General features: G+C 41.5%; 1 protein-coding gene across 1 annotated transcript in view; it reads right to left on the reverse strand.

Annotated features, from left to right (window-relative positions):
* Window positions 1-7,967: 7,967 nt before the first annotated feature.
* FAM135B (family with sequence similarity 135 member B) overlaps window positions 7,968-22,444 on the reverse strand; it is a 228,211-nt gene continuing 213,734 nt past the window's right edge. The window contains exons 15-19 of the mRNA XM_019553091.1: window positions 20,623-20,720; window positions 19,262-19,413; window positions 18,414-18,524; window positions 16,843-16,956; window positions 7,968-15,301 (exon numbers count right to left, since the gene is read on the reverse strand). Coding sequence (XP_019408636.1) covers window positions 15,096-15,301; window positions 16,843-16,956; window positions 18,414-18,524; window positions 19,262-19,413; window positions 20,623-20,720 — 681 coding nt within the window. The 3' untranslated portion in view covers window positions 7,968-15,095. The remainder of the gene's footprint in view (window positions 15,302-16,842; window positions 16,957-18,413; window positions 18,525-19,261; window positions 19,414-20,622; window positions 20,721-22,444) is intronic.

Below are 22,444 nucleotides of genomic sequence, written 5' to 3' on the forward strand. Positions count from 1 at the left end.
TCAATGATGACTCCAAGATCCTTTTCTGCCTCTGGACTGATGAGAAGGGAGTTCCCCAGCCTGTAGGTATGGTGCCAGCTGTTTCTCCCCAGGTGCATCACTTTGCACTTGTTGGTGTTGAATCCCATCCTAGTTTCATCTGCCCACCCCTGTAACTTGTCTAGGTCTGCTAAAAATGAACTGCTAAATACATGGAAAATAAGTCCAGCACTGTAGTGGCTCCGAATATGGACCAATGACCCATATGGACTAAGTGAGGTCAACTTATTTCCTCATAGCCTAAGTAGGACTGTGATTATTTCCACAAGTGAAATGTAGAAAACTGGCTGGAGCACCATGCTCAGAGAGTCGTAACCAATGGCTCAATGTCTAGTTGGCAGTTGGTATCAAGTGGCATGCCCCAGGCATCAGTCCTGGGCCTGGTTTTGTTCAATGTCTTCATCAGTGACCTGAAAGATGGCATAGAGTGCACCCTGAGCAAGTTTACAGATCATACCACATTGGGGCTAGTAGTAGATGCACTGGAGGGTAGGGCTGGGATTCAGAGTGACCTAGACAAATAGGAGAATTGGGCCAAAAGAAATCCCATGAGGTTCAACAAGGCCAAGTGCAAAGTCCTGCACTTAGGACAGAACAATCCCATGCACTGGTATAGGCTGGGGGCCAACTGGCTAGGAAGCAACTCTGCAAAAAAGGACCTGGGGTGACAGTGGACAGTAAGTTGAACATGAACCAGCAGTGTGCTCTTATGGCCAAGAAGGCTAACAGCAGACTGGATTGTAGTGGTAGGGTATGATTTAATACCAGCCTTCAACTACTTAAAGGGAGTTCAAATGAGGATAGAGCTGGGCTGTTTTCAGCAGTGGCAGATGACAGAACAAGGAGCAATGGTCTCAAGTTGCAGCAAGGGAAGTTTAGGCTAGATAGTAGGAAGAATTTTCTCACTAGGTGGGTAGTAAAACACTGGAACGGGTTACCCAGAGAGGTGGTAGAGGTTATCCATCCTTGGTGGTTTTTTTAGATCCAGCTAGGGAAAACTTTTGCTGGGATGATCTCGTTGGGTCTGGTCCTGCTTTGAGCAGGGGGTTGGACTAGATGTGACCTCCTGAGGTCCCTTCTAACCCCAAATTTCTATGATTCTATGAAAGGTAAATGCTTTTCCTTAATAAGCTAATTATCCTCCCCCTGCTGATAACCACTTTGCTAGTTGAAGCAACTAAGGATTGAGCTGGACAAACCAAGTCCACAGAGACACCCCTAAAAAAAACTGCCCTCTGTTAGAGGTTGGTTAGTTGAAAATAGAAAATGCAACCAAGCCCACAAAGTTATCTGGAGCCAAACAAACACACTCCAGCAGGGACTAGGGGTCAAACACTTGTGGTGGAGCTGTACATTCACTTTTCAGTTGGTGCTTCCATTACTTCCATCCGAGGAGGCCCCTTCTTTTTTCCTCCACTCTTCAAAAAAACCCCTTTGCCTCCATCTCCATTCCCCACAGAACACATTTCTAGGTCAGCTTCTTTCTTGTACTTGCTTGCAAATCCTGGGAAGTGCCGAGCATCGGGAAGTCCCATTGTAGACAGCAGGAGTTGACGTGCTCAGCACCTCTTCAGATTTGGCCCCTATACTTGATGATAAGTAAAGTGACACCCTAGAGAACAGTCTTATATTTCTTCCTCAAGTAGAACCTGTGTTTGAATCTTCAGGAGACTGCCCATTTATTTAGATAGGTTGCATGTCATGAAAAGAAGGAAACACCTTGACCGCTGCAATGTTATTCATGCTCGCAGCATCCTTGCCCGGCAAGGACATATTATAACCACCTTCTAGTTAGAATGATAGAAAAAGGTGGCTAGAACGGACCTCAGGAGGTCAGCTCGTCGAGCCCCCCTCTCAAGGCAGGATCATCCCCGACTAAAACCATGTTAGGAAGTTGCTGTCTAACCTTCTCTTTAAAATGTCCAGAGATGGAGATTCCACAACTTCTCTAGGTACCCTGTGCCAATGCTTGACCACCCTTGTAATCAGAAAATCCCTCCTAAATTTCCTCTGCTGCAGTTTGAGAGCATTGATCCTGGTTCTGTCCCTTATAGTCCTAGGGAAAAGTCTATCACCATCCTCTTTGTAACTGCCCTTCAGGTATTTGAAGACAATAATCGAATCCCTCCTCCCATTTATCTGTTCCCCATAATAAGTATTCCTCATTCTTTCAGCCTTTCCTCCTAAGTCATGTTGCTCAAGATTTCTGAGTTGAGGAATTAAAGCCCCACAAAATCATGCAACTTGACAAGGTTCACATGCCTGTGACAAAGCTAAAAAACAGACCCTGACCTCATGAATACCAGAACACTGCCCACTCCACAAAACTATCCACCCACCTCCGCTATTTTACATTTATGTCTGCACCCATGTCAAGGGTGGTTGCAATTTCAGACATTTCAGTAAGTGGTTGATCATTTTCCCATGAGCTTCTTCAGTCCAGGTTAGCATGACCCCAATAATGGGCTTCAGGTTGTGCGTTCTTTTGTTTCAGGATAATTATGAATTATCTGCTTGGCACTGTCAATTATCTGCTTGGCACCCCGTGTGCACCTCTGTATCAGAAAGCATGCAGAGTACAGACAAAACGAAGCAAAGATTTTATTGACGTTTCTTTACACAGAACACAAGCTACACAAAATGCCACAATAAAGCATATGTAGAAAAATAGTAGAATCATATTGACACTGATGTCTAATTCATTATTATCATCGTATTATTATACAGGTTTAATCATAACCATAATAAATAAACATTAAAATTTCACAGTGACATTATAAGCTTTACATTCATGATCTGGTTTATACGAGGGACCTTGTCAAATTTTTCTACCCCTTTGGGTCTGATCACAATTCAAAGCAATACATTTAAAATTTAAAAGCCCTTTCCCTTAACCTATCAGGATTTTTCCTCTCTCATCCATTGACTTGATCCCTTAGAGAGGTCTGAATTTGTCTAGAAAGACATTACTGTTACAAACAGAATATTGGACCAATATGAAAATTGGCTTTAAAAAGAACCCAGAGCATTTATTACCTAATGATGGTCTGATCATGAGATTCAGCAAACACTTTCATCCTCCATTTACCAGGTCTTAAGGTGGGATAAATTGACATTTTGAGACAGAAGATGACCATCTATAATACTGATCTGGCCCATTGTATTCAAGTGTAAGTTGAGGGTGAGCTGAACTTCCCAGGATCAAGATTTTGTAAATACTGCTAGGTCAAAACCAAAAAGGTTGAAAAATTAGCTTACTACTGGGTTTTACCCTGAAATTCAGTGGAGTCGACTCCAATTTGGTTTTGCATTTTGCAAGGTCCTTTTTATTTTTCTGTGCAAACCTAATTTCAAAGAGCGTTAACGTGTTAGGAAGGAATGAAGCAAGTGAAGTGCATGGCATGACAAACGTCCATCTGGGAAGGAGCGGGGAGAGACAATGGAAAACAGCACTTGTTCCAAATCTCGGTGTCTTCTTTTACGAAAAAAGAATGAATGGTTTATCCAAACACCAACCATCTGTATTGCCTCTTCTTTCTGATTTAAAGCATCATTTTCAGAAATTATGAAAGCTTCAGTCCAAGGTGGTAATACTTCATGTTGAAGTATAACCTCAGCTGCCACTTATGAGAAGCAGTTTCACCTTAAATGCACCTATATTCAGATCAGGGAGCACAGAAAACGACTACTTTTGAAAATCCCTGCAACTAGTTTATAAATGCATTCCAGCCTCACTATAATCTCCATCCTTCGGAGTTGGCTTTCGCTCTTAAATTATTCAGTCTGTATATAAAAAAAAAAAATCTTACTGTTACATGCACCAGTTACAACATATGTTACTTGCCTCTCCCATTCAGCCTCAAAAAGGGAATGTATAAATAATATCAATCTAGAGAACTCCCTTGTTGCCCACCCACCAGTCTTTTACACCCATGTGCTCTTGCTGGTGAAAGTGGCTTACACTCCCTTTGCTCATGTATTACTCATCACACTGAGTGCAAGAGAGTGGAAAATCAAAGCGTTTTATGGTTTCTGATGTTCAAGTCACCACAATAACACACGGACAAGATTTGCTGCAATCCTTGTCCTGATCTGATATTTTAGCCCCTTAATTTGATGAAGGTTTGTTTGCTTGTTTTTCCAATTCCAGGTTTAAAATTAGATTGGAAGCTCCTAGGTTTGGCCATGCTCCCTAAATGACAAATCTTGTAAACCAAGCTACCTACCATGTTAAAGTGCCTAGGTATTGAAGTTTAGGGGCAAGTCTCGGGTGCTGAGGAAATATCCTCGGGTATCAAATTAAAAATCTACTGACAAACTAACGTTTCCCGTGACTTAATTGCATTTCATATATCAGTACTGAAACCTTGATGGTCACGATCAACATTTCTAGGAACTATCAAACTCAGAATTGCTATTAGGCATTTTGCCTGGATAAACAAACACGCCACGTTGAGAAGAATCCCCTTGGGTCCTTGAAGTCACCTGTTTTGACTTTGGCATGGGAGTTAGGCCCTGATGCTGAAAACCTGCAATTCCACCCAGTTTTAATGGGAGTTTCAGGAACTGAATACATCTCAAGATTCGGTCAAAAATTAAAGGATCCAGGATTAAAGGCAGAGTAATTCCTTGTGTATCAAACACATAGTGGACCACTGTTGATAGCAGGAGAGAACCCCGTTGACACCAGTATGTTCTCTGGAATAGTCAGAGTTTTTAAAATTTGGTTGTCTAAATATTGCAGCACAAAATAGCATAGCTGTCCTAATTCCCTAAGGTGCTGAACGCCTAAAGGATCTGTAAGTGGGGGCCTAGAAAAATCAGGCCATTTATCTAAGCATATATAAACAGGGAATTAAATATCTGACTTTTAGATACCTCGTGGGTCAATGCAGATACGGTTCTAAGCTTTTTGGGGCAAGTCCTTGTCTATCTTAATTTTTAAAATGTTGCCCAATGAGGCCTCTTCTCCTGATGGGGAATATGAGAGCTCCTGTAATATAATGATATATTAAACAGAAACAATAGATCTGTCCAACTAAGACTACTTGGAAGGAGTTAGCTCTGCAAGTCCCAGCACTGACCAGAACTATTCTTCCTAACGTTATTAGAGAACATCAAGCAATGACTTGGCTGATGCTGTCAGTGCAGACCTTAGTTACTCTTTTACACAGCTGACTTGATAGGTGCCCCTTTGGTTGTCCAAATGAAGCATGTGAAAATTCAGCATAGCATGCCAGGGAGGAGCTCTGTGCAAATCAGAAATTCAGACTTTTAGCTTAGCTCTCACAAAGCACATGCAAACTATTTCTACTTTCTGTTTTCTTCCTTAAAGCCCCATGTGCCTGAAGCCATACACAATTGCTAAGCGGCATCCAGAAAGGCACCTTAGGTAACTAAAATTAGGCTTCAGTTCATGTAAAAAGTCGGCTCCAAGCCCCAGACAGCTACGCCAAAGTTAGGTCTTCCTATGTTGTTAATGTAGACAGTCAGGTACCATTGAGGGTTAATCCACAGGAACTCCCAGGTGGAAGGGAGTCATCAAGAGACAGTCAATGAGAATTGGTGAACACGGGGGAGAGTCCTGAGCTTTACTCCTCTCCGGAGTGTGGGTATCTGATTCAGGGCTGCCTTTATCTATGTAAGTGGCCAGAACCCAGAGTCCTACTTTGAAGGTCCATACCTGAGGGATCAGGGTTCAACTTTTTAACATACAAGTAGAAGAGTGGGTGCCTTCCTGGACAGAGCACTCAGACAACAAATGAGACCTTGTTTCTAGGCCCTCCTCAACCTGACAGGATCAAACCTGTACCCCGCACTTCTCAGTAGAGTGCCTACCCACTAGGTTGTCCACTCTTCTGGATGAAGGCGGGCATTCAGGAACGCAAGAGTCACTGAGCCAGAAGGAGAACACGCAAGAGAGTTTCACTCCAGTCTGGAGGTGATAAAAGTTAGCAGGGAGGTGGGGCGTCTTGCACTCTGTACTCTGATCCCTGGCTTCTTGTTGTACACCATCCAGTGACCTTCCTCTGGGAAATGTATGAACAATCCAGAAATCAGAACCCAGTTCTCCCCACTCCCACCTGACAGCCCTAACGAGGCAGGCCCCCTCTCGTTTGCACCATTCCCAGCCCCGTGACTTTCGCATTCGTGGCTACACAATGCCCCCACCCAAACTAGCTTCTAGTTTGGTGTTAAGGCCCTCTGGTGGGCAGTAGAGAATGTGGGCTCGAATTCCCACAGGCTGAAGAGGGCTTCAAAGTCAAGTCTCCACTTCCAGGTTGTGTGCTTTAACCACTAAGCTATTACATCTACTGTGAATGCTACCATCATTGTGATAGGTACTTAGGTAACTTGTTTTTGGAGGGCAAATGATTCTAGATGTGAGCTAGGTGTCTAGTTGCTCAGGACGGTGCTTTGCATATTTGGACATCTAAGTTTAAAGCCCGAGGGAAACTAGAGGTTCAGGATATGTGTACTGAATAAATGAGGCCTAACAGGTAGAGGATTAATGCATTTTGCAGTTGAAGTCAAGGATTTTTTCTGGATTGCTGTTTTGGGCCTTGGCAGCTAAATTCTTCCCACATCCCATCTGAAGCAACAGTTTCCTTTCTGGATCTCTCCCCTTATGTCAGAGATTTTTGTAACCTAACTCATTCATGATGCTCCACTGCAACCATTGATCAGAAAACACAACACGGAAAGGAAAGGACACTTGTGACAACTGAAGTTCAGCTTTATACACACACTTGCAAAGACGAAATTCATTGGTGATAATGCTTCCTTAATATGATTTATCAGGTTAGCCTTTGGAGTTACCACCTGGGGTTCTGCAGTGACTACATGGGTTTACCTTGAATGCTGAGTTCAAGGCACAAAGTTAAGATCTAAATCCAAATTTGGGTCTGAACTGCCAGGAGCACATGGGTCCAGGTTTCTGTTTTGGTCCCATCCTTACCTAGCAGCCTCTCCAAAGCATCCCACAACTATTCAGCTGAACAATATAAAAGCAGCACAAGAAGATCAACATTTTCCCCTCTGCCAAGTCATAGGAATAAAATATTTAAAGAAAAAACAAAAATTTCTATAAGAAAAAAACAAACAGCAAAATACTTAGTGTATAAGGAAATGTAACAATAACAAAGGGAATTTTTTTTTTTTGGCAAAACTGGATGGACGTTGATACAGGCCAAGTGTAGTAGGCTCGGATCGAAAACATTTACTCTTCAATCTGTTCTTATCAGTTTAATCACTGGGGGGAGCGATGAGGGTACCGCCTACGTGCTGCCTTCTGGGGGGCATAGAAATAGCTGCTGACATCGGCAGCATGACAGCCCAGAATTACCCCATGTACCTCCACTGCCCAGACCATGAAACTGGCTTGATATACCCCTGTGAGCCAGACTAAAATAGCTACAGAAAATAAAGTAAAGCTAATTGCTCTACCAGGCTAAAAAAATGTCAGATGATAGGGACAGAAGCCAAGAGAAACAAATCCATGATGTGCTCAGATATATGGCTGCACTATTTGACAGTTGGCATTGCCGGTTATAAACTGCAGGATCTGTAGCCTGAACACATCTCGTTCCAGACTGCTTAGATCAACCTGTCATTGCCGTGCCGTGAGATTCAGAATTCACTGTGCAGACTAATCTCTCATCTCAGAGGAGGTGGAGGAAGCCTCAAATTTACTGCCTGCAGGTAATTTGCTTGGCTCCAATGGCTACTCAATGAGAAACTAAAAAAAAAAAAAGGGAATTGGAAAAAATAAATAACTACTGATCAGGCAGCTCAAGAATTTATTGGGCCCAGTAATATTCACTGACTTCAATAATGGCAGTAAGCATACAGGAGTCAAATTTTCCACTGACTGACTTCTATCTTTGAAGTTAATGATGTAAGTCATGCAAAATGTCTTCTTTAAAATCATGAACCATGATATTCATAAAAGATAGGAAAGAATAAAAGAGATGTCCTTTACTTGCCCAGCCTCTATCCTGAATTGGGATACTCATATTTTGGACAATTCTTGAGCATTGAGGCAAGGATAAAAGCTTCCCCAAACTGGTTACTAAAAGACCAAAAGGTAGATATTTCAGGTTTTCTACTACTGGAGGCTTCACTTTATACTACAACACAAAGTAGAAGGTTAGCAGAACATATGGAGTGAATGACATACAACATAAACATGGTGTTTTGGTGTTTTATTTGGACGATTACAAAATAAATTGTGGAAGCTGGTTGCGTGGACAGCCTGAAAAATCAATTATGTCTGAACTCTTCTTGGTGAGTGGAGTTATTAGGCCTTTTGACCTATTCTCTCTCCCTCTGGCTATATCCATTACGGAAGGTCTTAATTTTGGACAGATCTGACTCCTAAGTGCTCAGGTCTGTGTGCACACGTGCTCTGGAAGCCACTGGCACCCAAAGCATAAGTGGCACTCCAGGTGATGACGTGCTGATGTGCAAAGTCCACGTGTGTGAGCAACAGGTTTGCAGGTGCAAATGTTATCATCTGGGTATGCAGTAGTTGAATCCTTAAGCTCTGCTCACAGGTATGTGGGCTCATTAAGATGTATTTGCAAATGTATTTGCAAATGCTATCATCCAGGCATGCAGGAGTTGAATCCTGAAGCTCTGTTTGCAGGTATGTGGGCTCATTATGATGTATTTGCAGAAGTGGACATAGAGCTGGCGCTCCACTGAAAAAAAAAAATCAAGTTGTCAGCATGGTCTTATTGATCTGATGTAGTTTGATTACTGCAACTAATTTATATTTTCCACCTGGTGCACATCTATTCTCTGTACACTTATCAAATTGATTCTGTGCCTTCAATATTTTGCTCAATTTTGCCCCATTTGATCAATGAATGCTATTCTCCTCTCACTTAAACTAATTGTACACAATGGAACTCTGTTTTCATAGGTACTCCAGACACAAGAGATTGTGTACTATTTCTTTTTGGAAAGTGAGCACATCCTTGGCACTATCAGAAGCAAAAATAACCCCAAAACGTGATTCCACTGCAGCAGGTGGATAGCAGATTGGAGGGGTGGGGGGAGAAAAATAAAAGGAAAAAACTTTCTTAAAAGAAAATAACTAGGTGAAATTATGGACAAAACTCCCCACCTGGTACTAGCAGGATGTTCCCAATCAGATCTGCCAGTGCCCTTCTGTCTTGACCCAAACAGTACGTTAGCGTGTCAAAGGGGTTCTCCTGAGCAAACACTGCCAACTGCATGATCCTACACCGATACTACAGTCCGCTGTATACAAATAGGTAAAAGTAAGGGGAGAATCAAAGAAAGCAGCAGCGTTGCCTAGATTTTGTTAGCTAATTCATTACGTTTTTTCCTCTAAAACTGTGAGGCAACTCCAAGGGCTCTGTTATTTAAAGAGATGCCATAACTGGCATTGCAGTGATTTGGTGGATGGCAAAATGTTTCCTCTAAGCAAGTGTGCAGCTGCCTGCTTCAAAAAGACAGACCATATGATGGCTAGGTACATACTACCCTGTTACATTTCTGTGCTATGGGCCAAGCCCTCAGTTGGTGTGACTGATCTAGGTCCATTACATTCAAGCATATGAATACATTGCCATTCTTTGATTTCAACACACCAGGCCCTATGCTGTTTTACATCAGCTGGGGAATCTGGCTAATTATTATATGCATTGAACAAAGCACTGGGGAAACAGCCGATAAATATTAGAACAGGAATTATTAGATGGATAAGAAATGCCCCAGGTCTTCCCCACTGGGAGAGAATGTATAAGGAACACCCATTTCTGTGGCCAAACACACAGAGGAGCTATGTGATCAGTGTTATATCTGGCTGATTTTGTCTCCCCATCTCAAATGAGCAGGTGCCCATTCACACTGGGGCACAGCCTTCACCCTGAGTCCAGAGCAGTATTTGAACTCACTCCTCTTGAGCCACCCACACCACCCAGCAGGTGAGGGAAGTATTTGATTTCAAAACCACTGAAGAAAATAATAAAACACAACGAACCTACATCCTTGGAAAACGGTATTTGACATTCACTGAGGAAGTGGAGAGTGAAAACATAGTTAATGAAACATGAGGCTTTAGAACTGGTCCCTGAATGCACATTTCAATTAACTGAGAAAATATACCAACAGCAGGCAAGATCCTCAGCAGGAATATATTGGAACAGTTTGATTGATGCCACTGCAACCCATCATTATCATCCGTGTAACCAAATTTGGGATATTTGCATAAACCTTTGTAAGAAGAGAAATCATTAGTAGATGTACTGGTTCTTCTGAGGATTACAATTTCCCATGTTATTAATGCTGAAGAAAACTTGTCGTTTCAGAGAGAAAATGGGCACACGTAACAAGCCAAAGGCAGGCATTTCAAGCAAGTGCTTATTTGCCCCTTTAATATCTGGTAGTGCATCCAACTGCACATGCAACAGTCGGCAGTTGAATTTAAAAATGGACTGCTACCAGTAATAGGTGCACAGGCACACAATGTGCCCATGCAAAGATCTGCCCATGCTTAAATGGAGCCACCCACCAATATTTCCAGGTAAGATAAAGTCAGATTGAAAACACAGCTTTTTAAAATTAAGCTAACCAAGCCCTAGAGACCACTGCTATTCTCTTGAGATACTCTCACCGTTCACTAGCACGCACTTATGTTTCTTTCTATAAGCCATCAGAGCAGTTTGCATTCAAACTTCCCCATGACAAGTTGTAGTACTGAAATATATTCCTGCTGTGTATCCTAGGTGTCTCAGTCTCTGTATTCTAACGCAGAAAATAAGATCTGTAGCCTGCAATTTCAAATGAGATAAAATGCACTCAAAGCAGTCAGCAAGACCCTATGAGCCCTGAGTTAAGAGAATTTCACCAAGCTATTAATGGGGCATTATATCTACTGAAATGCTATCGCCATACGTCTCCTGTTTTAAAATACCTCCTATTTTTCACACACTTAGGAGCAAACCTTTCATCCCACAGGCTGCTTAGCTGTTATCATTTTTTCACTCAAATGCCATTTATGGCTAGAAAACCCATCAGTACATTCACAACACATTTCACTCTCTTTTCATTTTGTTCTTTTTTATGAATCTGTCAATAGCATTTTATTCAGTTTGTTTCATTTAGCTTTCAAAAATAATATGGCATCCTACAGAAACCAGACAACCCACCACTGGAGAGGAGCTAGCTGAACTGGTTTAGAAGCCACTTCAAGGTAATAATATTCCCTGCAATGTGTGATGCATTTGAAATATATACTACAGCTTATGATAATGGTGCATCTAGAAAATTGATTGTGAGATTAGTGTAGAATGCTCTCAAGAAATGGTAACTATGCCACTTATCTAAATTATGGCCTGGTAATTAATAGGTAGGGCCAAACACTGCTGTTCTTAGTTATCTCCTCTTCCAAGAGAATGAGATCTCAAACCTTCACCAAGCTATTTTAACGAAAGTCCTGGGAAGGCAAGGGAGAATTAAAATAAGCAATCAGCAAAGAGAACTAGCTTGGTCAATGTGACAAATCCCCCAACCTGGATGTGATTCAATGTTCATAGGTACCCAGTCATTACCAAAAGTTGAGGTCCTAGAACTCTTTTTGGTCCAACCCCAACCATCTGGTATGAATCAACACAGCTCCTTTAGCTATTAATGGTATGCCGATGATCCACATCAACTGTGGAGCTGATGTTTGCTTCCACCTCCTTTCCAGTTCTTGAAAACCTCCACCTAACCTCTTATGAACTAGACAACTGGCATTACTGATTTAATGTGGATGTGGATTGTCTAGTATGAAAAAAGTCAGTTGCTACTGGTAATACTGATATTTAGTTCTGTTCATTATCATTAAAAGTGGTTTTACATTAAAAAAAAAGGAGGGGGGGTGGAGAAATGACTAGCAAACCCAAAGACCTACTGTGTAACAAAATGTTAAACAATCAGCTATGCGGATAGTTTGCTTACAACAATAGTTGTCAATAAGATCAGTTTTAATATTTACATATAGCCCAGTAGAAATCAACATAAAAAAGCCTTTTCAAATGAGGCCAGATTGATTAGTTTAATGACGTTCAAACATTTAGATGTTATTTACAATATAACGACGGCGTGTCGTTTCTGCACAACCGCAGTATATATTTGTAGGTAAGATAGGTTTTACAATACTCAGGCTCTTTACAAAGACAACATCCCAATAAAAAAAGGAGACACCTGATAGCTTCAAGTCAACACTAAACTGGACTGTTATTGCCAATATTTCTCACACCATTCTGGCAGCACAAGGAAGATAAAAATCTACATCTGGTCCTATCCAAAGACGGCCTTACTGGGCTTTATCTTGGGCTCTGCCGGAGTGGCTTGCAACGTTCTTGACAAGGCCAGGCTGCACGAGCCCAAATTAATTCTCATTCAAATCTACTGCAAGATTCCTATCCACTCCCCGAGCTTTGGATCAGACCCCGGGTAAACATCACACATAATAAGATACATTTACATATACCTGTAGGAACAAATCCTGCCGTTTCATTTATGCAAAAAATCCCATTGGCATAGGAGGGCCTGTCATTCTCGCGTACACTCAGACATACATGCACAGACACACTAGAGGCTGGAAATGGTACCCAACAAAAAATGCCAGGCAAAGCCATTACAAGATAAGACTGCTGGTTTGAAAATAGAAGACTCTACTGCCCAAGGGTTTTGTCCGACTCATGAAAGTACCAGCAAATAGAGTATTATTCAAGTGTAGCAAATGGGAATGGACACACATTTTGGTATATATTATGCAAAAGACTGCCCTCCACCTACGTGAAACCATAGCTTATAGGCTCTGTTTTATTATTGTTGGAGCTTTAATATAAAACTTTACTGAGAAGGAATTATAAAGTGTGGTAAACAGGTTTGGTTGGCACTAAAATTGTAGAGGCAAAGGTGTGATCTGTTGATCGCCACCGAGAAAAGGGACTCTAGGCTTTCTTGAGTTTAATACCGACTTCAACACTCCTTGCAGCTTGATGGAAAGACAGAATTTCTCAGCTTTTGGAAACCCTTCTTTAACAGGAGGATGATAATATTTATCTACCTATTCACTCAGGTACTACATTAACAGCTCATGCTTACAAAGCATTCTGAAGTTGAAACATGGTATGTAAGTGGCAACCAGTAATATTTCATTTCGCCATGACCTTGAGGGGGCAGAAAATGGTCTTTAGGCCCAGTCTAGCTGATTATTCTCAAAGAATCTCCATCCCACCTACCTCTCGTTCGCATATTATTCCTCACACCCTTCTTATCTACAAATAAGCAGATACCAAATCTATTAATTTTTGTTGTATTAACTTGCCAGTTATTCCACTTTCCAGTGCTCCTTTTCATGAAGTATTTCATCTCAAATTCTACCCCATCACCTTTCCTTTTTATTTAACTACCTGTGTGGAAAAAAAAACCTTGTCCAAAACATTCACAATGTTTGAGGGTTCCCAGTGCAACTTTGTTGGAAATGACTTCTTTCAAAGAATATAATTCCCTTAACCTTAATAAAGTTTAGATCCTTAACACCTAGTGCCACCATAGTGTTTTTCACTGCAAGATAATACACTGTACATAGAGCTGGTCAAAATTTTTTTGGAAAAAAATGGGCATCATAAAAATAAAAAAAACCTGTCTTTTTTTTCAAAAACAGTTTTGGTGCATGAAGAACTTGACCTTTTTTTCCCCTAAAATTTGTCCCTTGTAAAATTGTTATATTCTACTTTATTGAAAAGTTATCAAAATGATATGAAAAACTCATTGAAAGTTATTGAACTTTGCCATTTCAACTGTTGATTGATAACATTTTAATAAAAATCCTTTATAACCCCCCCCCCCCCACCCCCCCATTAGAGAGTGAAAAGTGAGTCTTTCAAACCTGGAAAAGCTATGTAGGTATTTATTTTTCATGAATTTCCCTTCACAAATTTTCAACCAGCTCTAAATGATAGTAATTGGAATGCTATATAGCTTTCCACTTTGGGGTTAACATATTCCAGAAAGGACCTAATGGAAGAGTCCTATATTTTAAGGGGGTTTTTTTGGGAAAAGTTGCCAACCTATTCCCTTTGACTAACTTGATCCTGGTGTCATTGGAATGACTTTGATTGCCAGCTTAGAGTGACAAAACTTTTACACCCTGGGGATAATGCACTTAGGTACAAATTTAAAAAATAAAAACTGTACCTCTGAGGTCATAAAGATAAGCAAAACAAGGTGTTTTTTAAAATATGAACAGGAGACATGTTGACAGATGACAATATTCCATGTTTTTCCCCCAATATCTTCCTCTTGGCTTGGCTGTTTCTATCTTGAGTACTTCTTTTTTAGACTTAAAGGATTAAAAATAAACAAGAAATAAAGAGACTTTTCAAGATTTTTTCCTTCTGTTTAAAATATTTCTCTTCCCTTTCCCATGCTTTGAAGGTATGAATGGTACAGATTCATCACGATAATGGAACATCTCTGTATTTTCTTTAGACAAACCTAACTGCTGCATCTATCAAGGATTCTGATCACATAAATATATGTCATTTTTTTCCAGTTCATCAGAAAGGAGGTTTTAACCTGAGTTCATATATGCTTCTTTCCTCTTGTGTTAACTATTCCAACAAAAATGCTACAGATGTGCAGCTCTGTTAATAAGTACGTGAGTAATGACCAAGGGTGACTGCATTCCTGGGTTAATAATGGAGATCATACGGGTCCAATCACACCTAAAGAGTTGGCTTTCTTACGCTTGCTTCACTAAATCCGAAGGAGCTTTCGTCATTATGAGAACAAAGAACAGAAACCAACTGTGAATACTTATGTCTTCCAAAAGCACCAATGTTTGGAAGCTTGAATACCTTTAAGCCATAGCACTTTATTCTCTGAAACATAAATGGAAATGGAGGGAGTGGTAATGTCCCACCTGATCACGTGCATATTTCTCATTGCTAATACTGCGCTCGTTTGGCTAAGGGATTCTACTTCACTGAACAAAATGCTTCCCTTTGTTTTACCCAGTCCTTCAGGCACTATTTGAAGTAGTTGAGTCCTGCCACCAGGAAAAACTTTTCCAGGAAGAGTTCAGAGTCCAGCACTGCTATGTGAGCCGCCCGTCCGATCAGCGTGTTGGCGGTGTTTGGCAGGGCATGGAACACGTTGTGTCTTATTAAAGTGCAGTCCTTTGCTCCAATCAAAGGCTGGAGGAGGTTGTTTATCATCTCTGCATAAACAGGACCTGCAGAAGATTTTAAAAGGCAGGCAATGGTCATACCGGTATTCAGGTGTTGCACTGAGTTGATGCTTCACTGTAATTACAACTGACCAAGAAATCAGAAAGTTGTTACAAAACACTAATTTCTAGAGAAGAGCCCATTATAAATGTGTAGCAAGTGTCATAACACAGTTGATCAGAAATGGACCCAAAGCAGCCTGCTGGATCTGCTAGGTAGGTTATAGGTAGGCTTCATAAACTACGTCAGAATTCAATCTGGTCCCACTGAAGTCAAGAGCAAAACCATGCATCTCTTCAATGAAAACAGACTTGGAGCCATATCTCTCTGCAAGGCAGACTCTAGAAGGATTACTGATGGGGTATGCAGGTACTTAGGGACTTGGCAAAGGAGCCCAAAGACTATGCAGAGTATTCCTGAATACTAAGCTGACCTGCGTACGGGATATGGGTAGCTGTCTAGGAAACCAGCAAGTGCTCTGTAGGGACCTGAATGATGTATATGAAACTTGGATCTGGATTTACTATGCTGTCCCTAAAGGAGCAGGTCTGAGACACTGGTGAGAAGATGCAGTAGCAGAACTAGGGTGGGATAAGAAGCACACTAGCAAATTTAGAGAGGGGGCCACTAACACCCCACAGTGCTCAGCACTCTCCTCCTTGCTCCCCAGGGCTCAACAGCATGTCTGCTGAGGCTGCTGAAGTTGCTACTTACACTGCTGAGCCCTTCTCTCTTCAGCTTGTATCTGGGTTTGGAAAGAAATGGAGCTGTGCTTTAGTTCAGATCCTGACGATGCACAACACCAAACTGTCTAACCGATTAGCCCTGGATTTCTCTTCCCACTTACCAGGAGTAACCCTATTCGTTCATGTGACATTGATGCAAAAAGAATGACTTTGGATACACCATATTTTATATTTTCTGAGAGCTGTAGAAAACCAGAATGGCTGTACCTTCTAAAGAAACAGTCTATATGCTGATAATAAAGACAATCACAGTCCAGTACAATTTAGACATAAGCAGGTCTTGAAGTTGAGGGATTTGCACCTAGTCATGAATGCAGCTCATGAATTTTATTCACAGAGACATGATTTCACATGTCACCGACACTTAAATCACGCAGGGCATAATCAAAGTCTACTGAAATGAAAGACAAGACTTTGATGGTCTTTAGACAAGGCTCATTACATCAAAAAGAAGGTGATCAAATGTTGGTAATGCAAGAAGCTGGAAAGCAACATTGCTACAAATGGATTCTATTGTTATCAGCACATTTCTTTAAAAAAAAGGTAAGAAAGGAGAGCCCTTTGAAACCAACTTGAAATTTATTATTTAACAAAGAGTTCCGTAAGTTGCTCTGAATTGATTTCAGTAGCTTGCTGTGGGAAGAAAACACAGTTCTGCTTATCAAATTAACACCTAAGTTTTAATTTTTTTATTGTGCTAATGAATCATGATGATGCTACATCCTCAGTTAAACTACAGACCTTGCTCATCAACAAAGCTAGCAAATGGCACAGGAAACATGGAAAGGATCTTAACGTACCTGTGTGTCTGTCTTTAAGTGCATTTTTGCACATTTCTATTCTTGCTGAATGAAATGGGACATATCGGTCTTGGGGAGACGCCACGAGCACAACATTTTTAAAGTACTGAAGACCTGGAACAAAGAAATCCATCATATAGTTTATACTGGAGTGATATATAACAACGACAACGTTGCCAGGATGATGTCATGTTTACATGTTCTAAATTTCATGATACAAATGTCACATGAAGAATATCAGTGGCATATATTTGTAAAGGTTATTGCCGCCCAAAAAACAGATGTCATTGCTGGGAGGCAAATGGTTGCCAATGCTCATTTCTTCTTAATCCCTGAGCACACTAAGATGCTGAGAAGAAAAATGTAAGAGCACTGTCTCTGCCTGGAAGAATTTTTGATCTATGGCCTCCATCAAGAAACTCATGCATGCGAGTAACGTCACACACAGAAGATTTCCTATTAGGCTCAGTGGAGCTCTCATGTATGTCCGTGTTCTCAGCAGTGAGGCCTACCTAAATTCGGGACTGATGCAACGAATGACTGCCATAAATAAACAAGGTATGTGGGTAAAACAGAGATGAAGGATGAGGTTTCCAGTAATGGTGTCATGTGGCTACTCAGGAAGGCATGACATTCCCATTACTTTAGAAAATTTATTCATTTTTTTTTTTTTTTTAAAGAAATACACATCACAGACATGACCAGGCTGGAGAGGGAATTGAATATATTTGGACTGATATCCTTACTATGGACTCTGAAGCATTTTTTGGCTTTTTTTTTTAATATAGGGTACAGCCATTCCTTTCCAGTTGGTGATTAAAAGTCTGCGATGTTTGGAATTTATCCCCCAAATGTGTTATTTCTCTTTGTTAACTTGGTCTAATAAAAGATACCAGATTCACCCAGAGAACTTTGTCTGCTTATTTTTCTTTGTTAATTTATTGCTCATGCACCCAGATTTGCTAAGATGCCTGAATTTAAACTTCATTAACAATCACTGTTTAGCTCAATGCATAAACCAGATCTATAGGAAAAGAGATAGGCTGGTTATAAGCCTATGAACTATGGAGCACATCGCTTTCATTGTGAAAGGAGTCGTCATATATAGCACTGCATGCTGCAAGACTCATGAAGTAGTACAGGACTGAAGCTAGGCTCTGATCCACAGATCACTTAAGTAACTAGGAGCACAAAGAACTGGGCTGCAGGATGTATAGATTACTGCTATCACAGGGATTTGTACAGAAAGCAATACAGCTAAAGGAAGGAAAGAGAGAGGTGTATGATCAATTATGGTACTATGAGAGAAAGCATGGCCTGCAGGTGAAAACTCAATCACAAGTAAGACAAAACTTTCATTAATTTCCTCCTCCTGTCACAGCCTCGGCTGTGGAATATCACGGTGTGGTTAAAAAAAAAAACCAGCAACAAAAGGACCCCAAAATCACACTGCCCAGATAATAAAAAACACCCTCCAAACCTTCCTCCTTCCAAACCTTGTGAACACCTTAATATAGGATCTTTCTGAAGGTGCTCCATCTTTCTAGACAGCCACATCATATGCTATGCACCTGTTTTTTGGCTGAGCTGGTACAGGAAACACTTGCGTAGATCTGCGTTGTCCCTGAAGGTAAGCTGCAAAAGGGATCCTGATTTTTTCAACTTCTGCATGATCCACAGGCCTGAAATGACAGTTGACATGGGCTTTTATCCTCTTTGCCAGTTAACAGGCTAGCTGTCTTCACCTTAGAAAAAAAACACTTCCCAGGTTAAGAGAAAGGCATGCACCAACACACCAGCCTTAGATCTACAAGACAAATAAAATGCTGCTTTTTTTTCCTCATGGTGGTGCCCAGTAGCTAGGAAAGTCTAAGGGTCTTACTGATTCTCTACTGCTGTGAGCAGATGGCATAAGGACCCAAGAGAGCTAGACCCTGCACCATAATCCTTGTCCATCAGCCCTAGAGGTGGACTCTCTTTGGAGTCTAGATGGGGCAAGGACTACACTTGCCAGAGCATTATCCTATTCTCATGTTTTTGCAGGTAATATGATGCTGAATAGAGGAGCAGCTACTATTAGCAAAATTAACTGATGCTGGGGTTTCATATAGACACTGCATTTTCAAGGACACAGAATGGGATTTTAGAGCTAAGAACCAGTTTACAGACATGGGACCTACACTTCAGACTACGTGTGTATGTTTTCCTAATTCAGGAAACAGGCTAAGATTCCTCAATGCTGATGAACAAAAACTCAAAGATAAATTTGAGGGGCCTTGAGGTCTGGTGGAAATAGTCCCCAAAGCTTCAGTTAAGAACACAAAAGCACAAGTCAGTACCATGATCTCATTCAGACAGAGTCTTCCTAATGGGCCCTTCATGCATAAAAAGCAACTGAGCTTTTTCCACAAACCCTTACCTGTACTAACCAGAGTACTGTTGTTGTAGAGGGTTCCCAGGTGAGGCCCAGAAAGGGACAGGAAGGTGTGGAGCTTGTTGAGGTAATAGCGAAACCTGGGTCGGGTTAGTACCGATCGGATGATGACATTACCAAGGGAATGACCAATGAAACTGTTGGGAGAGACAAAATGACACTCACAGAAGAACCGTCTATGTATTCTTTTAAATACAGCTTCATGCAGGCTGGCCGACTGTTCATAAATTTATAGATAGGCCATTAAAAAAAAGTGTAAAATGGCCTGTCCATAAAATGTATACAAAAAATTGAGTCATCCACAAAAATACTAAGCAACTAGAGCTTTATTGAAGATCCCACATCAAAGGCAAATGTTGAAAGACAACAGCATCACCTGCTGTTTGAGCAGGAGCAAAGCACCTTGCAGGAGGCATTCTCTCAGAGCTTTGTAGCCCTTAACCCCTCCCATCCTAGCCATGTGTTATTGGTGATGCTGTTGCATGCCTTCCTGTAACACACTGCTATAGGTAGGCAGATTGTAGTCTTTCTTTGGGGATCCATGCCAGGATGGGGGGACAGGGCCAGTAGGCATAAGGCTGAGGGATGAGGATGGGGATAACATAGTACAAGATGCAATTGTAGGCGCATAAGGAAGTGGGGGTGAGGAGGATATCTCTGGGGGGGAGGCAGCATAGTGTGGACTGCAGCAATGGTTCAAGTAAGGTTGCCAGTCCAATAGTGTTGTTTCTTTTACAACTATCTGCAAACTTTTTTTTTTTTATCAACAAACTGAACATTTCTACTATAGCTGGACTCTACATTTGAACCTGTCCTTGTCTAAGGACTGGCTTGGTAGAAGGGTTACATTTACATTATGTAAAACATATGTCAGTAAATACATCAGTAAAACTAAGTGTCATCAGTAAAAAGTTTGTAGATTATCAGTCAAAAGTATTGACTTACAACCCTGCTTGCATGTAGCGACCCCAATTACATTCATGGGCAACACTGATTGCATGTAGCATGCATTGCTCGTCTTTCCTCCATATAGATGGAATATGTGACTAAATTGATTGTTCTTTGATGACTTTGGACATGCTTTCCCATTTACTTTCTCTTCCATAGCATTTTTAGCTTAACGTTCCCTCTTCCAGTTATGGACTGTATAAAAAGCATCTTCATTCACAAAATAAAGTAAAACAAAGTAAATAAAGACTTCAAAGCCCACCAAAAGTCTTAGAAAGACTCTCTATAACTTCAGTGAGCTTTGAACCAGACCACAAATTATGTGGAGGTGATGATTAAACATAAATTTGCTCTCAGTCATAGGCAAGCACAGACAATTAAGCATCCATGGGTTTTACCTTATTCGGGATATGGAGAGGTTGTATAACTGGATGTGTTGAATAATTTCATCCAGCAATCGGTCAGTCATTGTATCAAAATCAGCAAAAGTATCAGTCTGGTGAAGAGAGAATGGTATTAACTGAAAAACATAATCATCTCTCAATTTTTTATGGCCCTTCCAAAAACTAAAATGGTCAAATTACAGTTCTGAGGTAAAAGACAAGCAAGAAAATAAGAACACCCAAGCATCCTTTTTGTAGTTTATCCCAGGAGCTAGGAAAGGAAGAAAACATAAATCCTATTTTTTTCATCTTGCAAGTCACTTCTAAGTTGGGTTTTTTCCCCTGAAAGGACTTTATAAAACCTGTTTGTTGTTTATTGATTTTCAGTGATTCCATGACGATTAAACATGCTTCATTTACAAACAAACAGATAATCTGAGGGCTCTCCCACTTGTTGGTAAACTCTATAGACTCCCTCAAACCAAGTTTCATAGGTGCTGAGGTTGGAAGGGACCTCAATGGATCATCAAGTCAGACCCCCTGCCTGGGCAGAAAAGAGTGCTGGGGTCTTGTGACCCCATCCAGGTGCTCGTCCAGTCTCTTCATGAAGATCCCCAAGGTAGGGGAGAGCACCACCTCCCTTGGAAGCCCAATCCAGACTGTGGCAACCCTAACTGTGAAGAAGTTCTTTCTGATGCCCAACCTAAATACTCCCTATCAGCTTGTGGCCATTGTTCCCGGTTATTCCCAAGGGTGCTCTGGTAAACAGGTCATCTCCTATTCCCTGCTGCCTCCCCTCTCTCCCTCCTCTGCCCCCCCAGTGAATTTGAAGGCAGCCACAAGATCCCCCCTCAGCCTTCTCTTGTGGAGGCTGAAAAGGTCCAGGTTGCTCAGCTTTTCCTCATAGGGCTTCTGCTTCTCCTACAGCATTAATACTGATGAAGGTGCATAGCATGAGGTTCTCTTTTGGTGGCACTTGAGGTGTCCCGCTGCTTCTGGTATGTCACAAATATATACTGGTCGGAGCCTCACAGGTTTGTTGATAATGCACACGGAGGAGGTGAAAACAGCTTATAATATCTCTACAACATACTGCCGCTGCAGGGTTTACAGGAACAGGCAAACAAAATGATTGCAGCCTCTCACCTTGTTGTACATGAGGCTTGACAGACAGTATTTTGCTGAATGAGAAAACACCCTTAGTCACAAAGTTACTAATGTATCAGAACCACACGCTAAGCTCGCATCGCTTGGACCAACGCTATGAATATGAGGTTCCTAAAGTGGCCTGGCTTGATATCAGTGGAAACTGAGATGCTTGGCAACACTGAATTTCAGCCCACTCACATATACAGGAAAAGAAATGTGGGCATGTAAGATGTAGTGCATTATTAGGACAGAATGGATTTCATAGTTAGTAGGGTCAGAAGGCACCCGAGCAGTTCATCAAGTCCGACCCCCTGCCAGCACCGCTTCGCTTGGAAGTTGGTTTCAGATCCTAGCCGCCCTGACCGTGAAGTAGCGCCTCCTGATGTCTAATATGAATCTACCCTCTGCCAGGTTGGGACCGTGATTCCTGGTCACTCCTGGTAGAGCTCAGGGGATCAGGGACTCCCCCAATGCCTGCTGGTCCCCTCTGACTAGTTTATAACAGGCCACTAGATCCCCCTCAGCCTTCTCTTGTGGAGGCTGAACAGGTTCAGGTCCCATAGCCTCTCTTCATAAGGCCTGCCCTACTGCCCCTGATCATACAAGTGGCCTCCTCTGGACCCTCTCCATGCTGTCCACATCCCTCCTGAAGTGCGGCGCCCAGAACTGGACGCAGTACTCCAGCTGC

Source organism: Crocodylus porosus, unplaced genomic scaffold (genome assembly GCF_001723895.1).
Source record: "Crocodylus porosus isolate Cpor-Errol unplaced genomic scaffold, CroPor_comp1, whole genome shotgun sequence".
Taxonomy (NCBI): Eukaryota; Metazoa; Chordata; order Crocodylia; family Crocodylidae; genus Crocodylus; species Crocodylus porosus.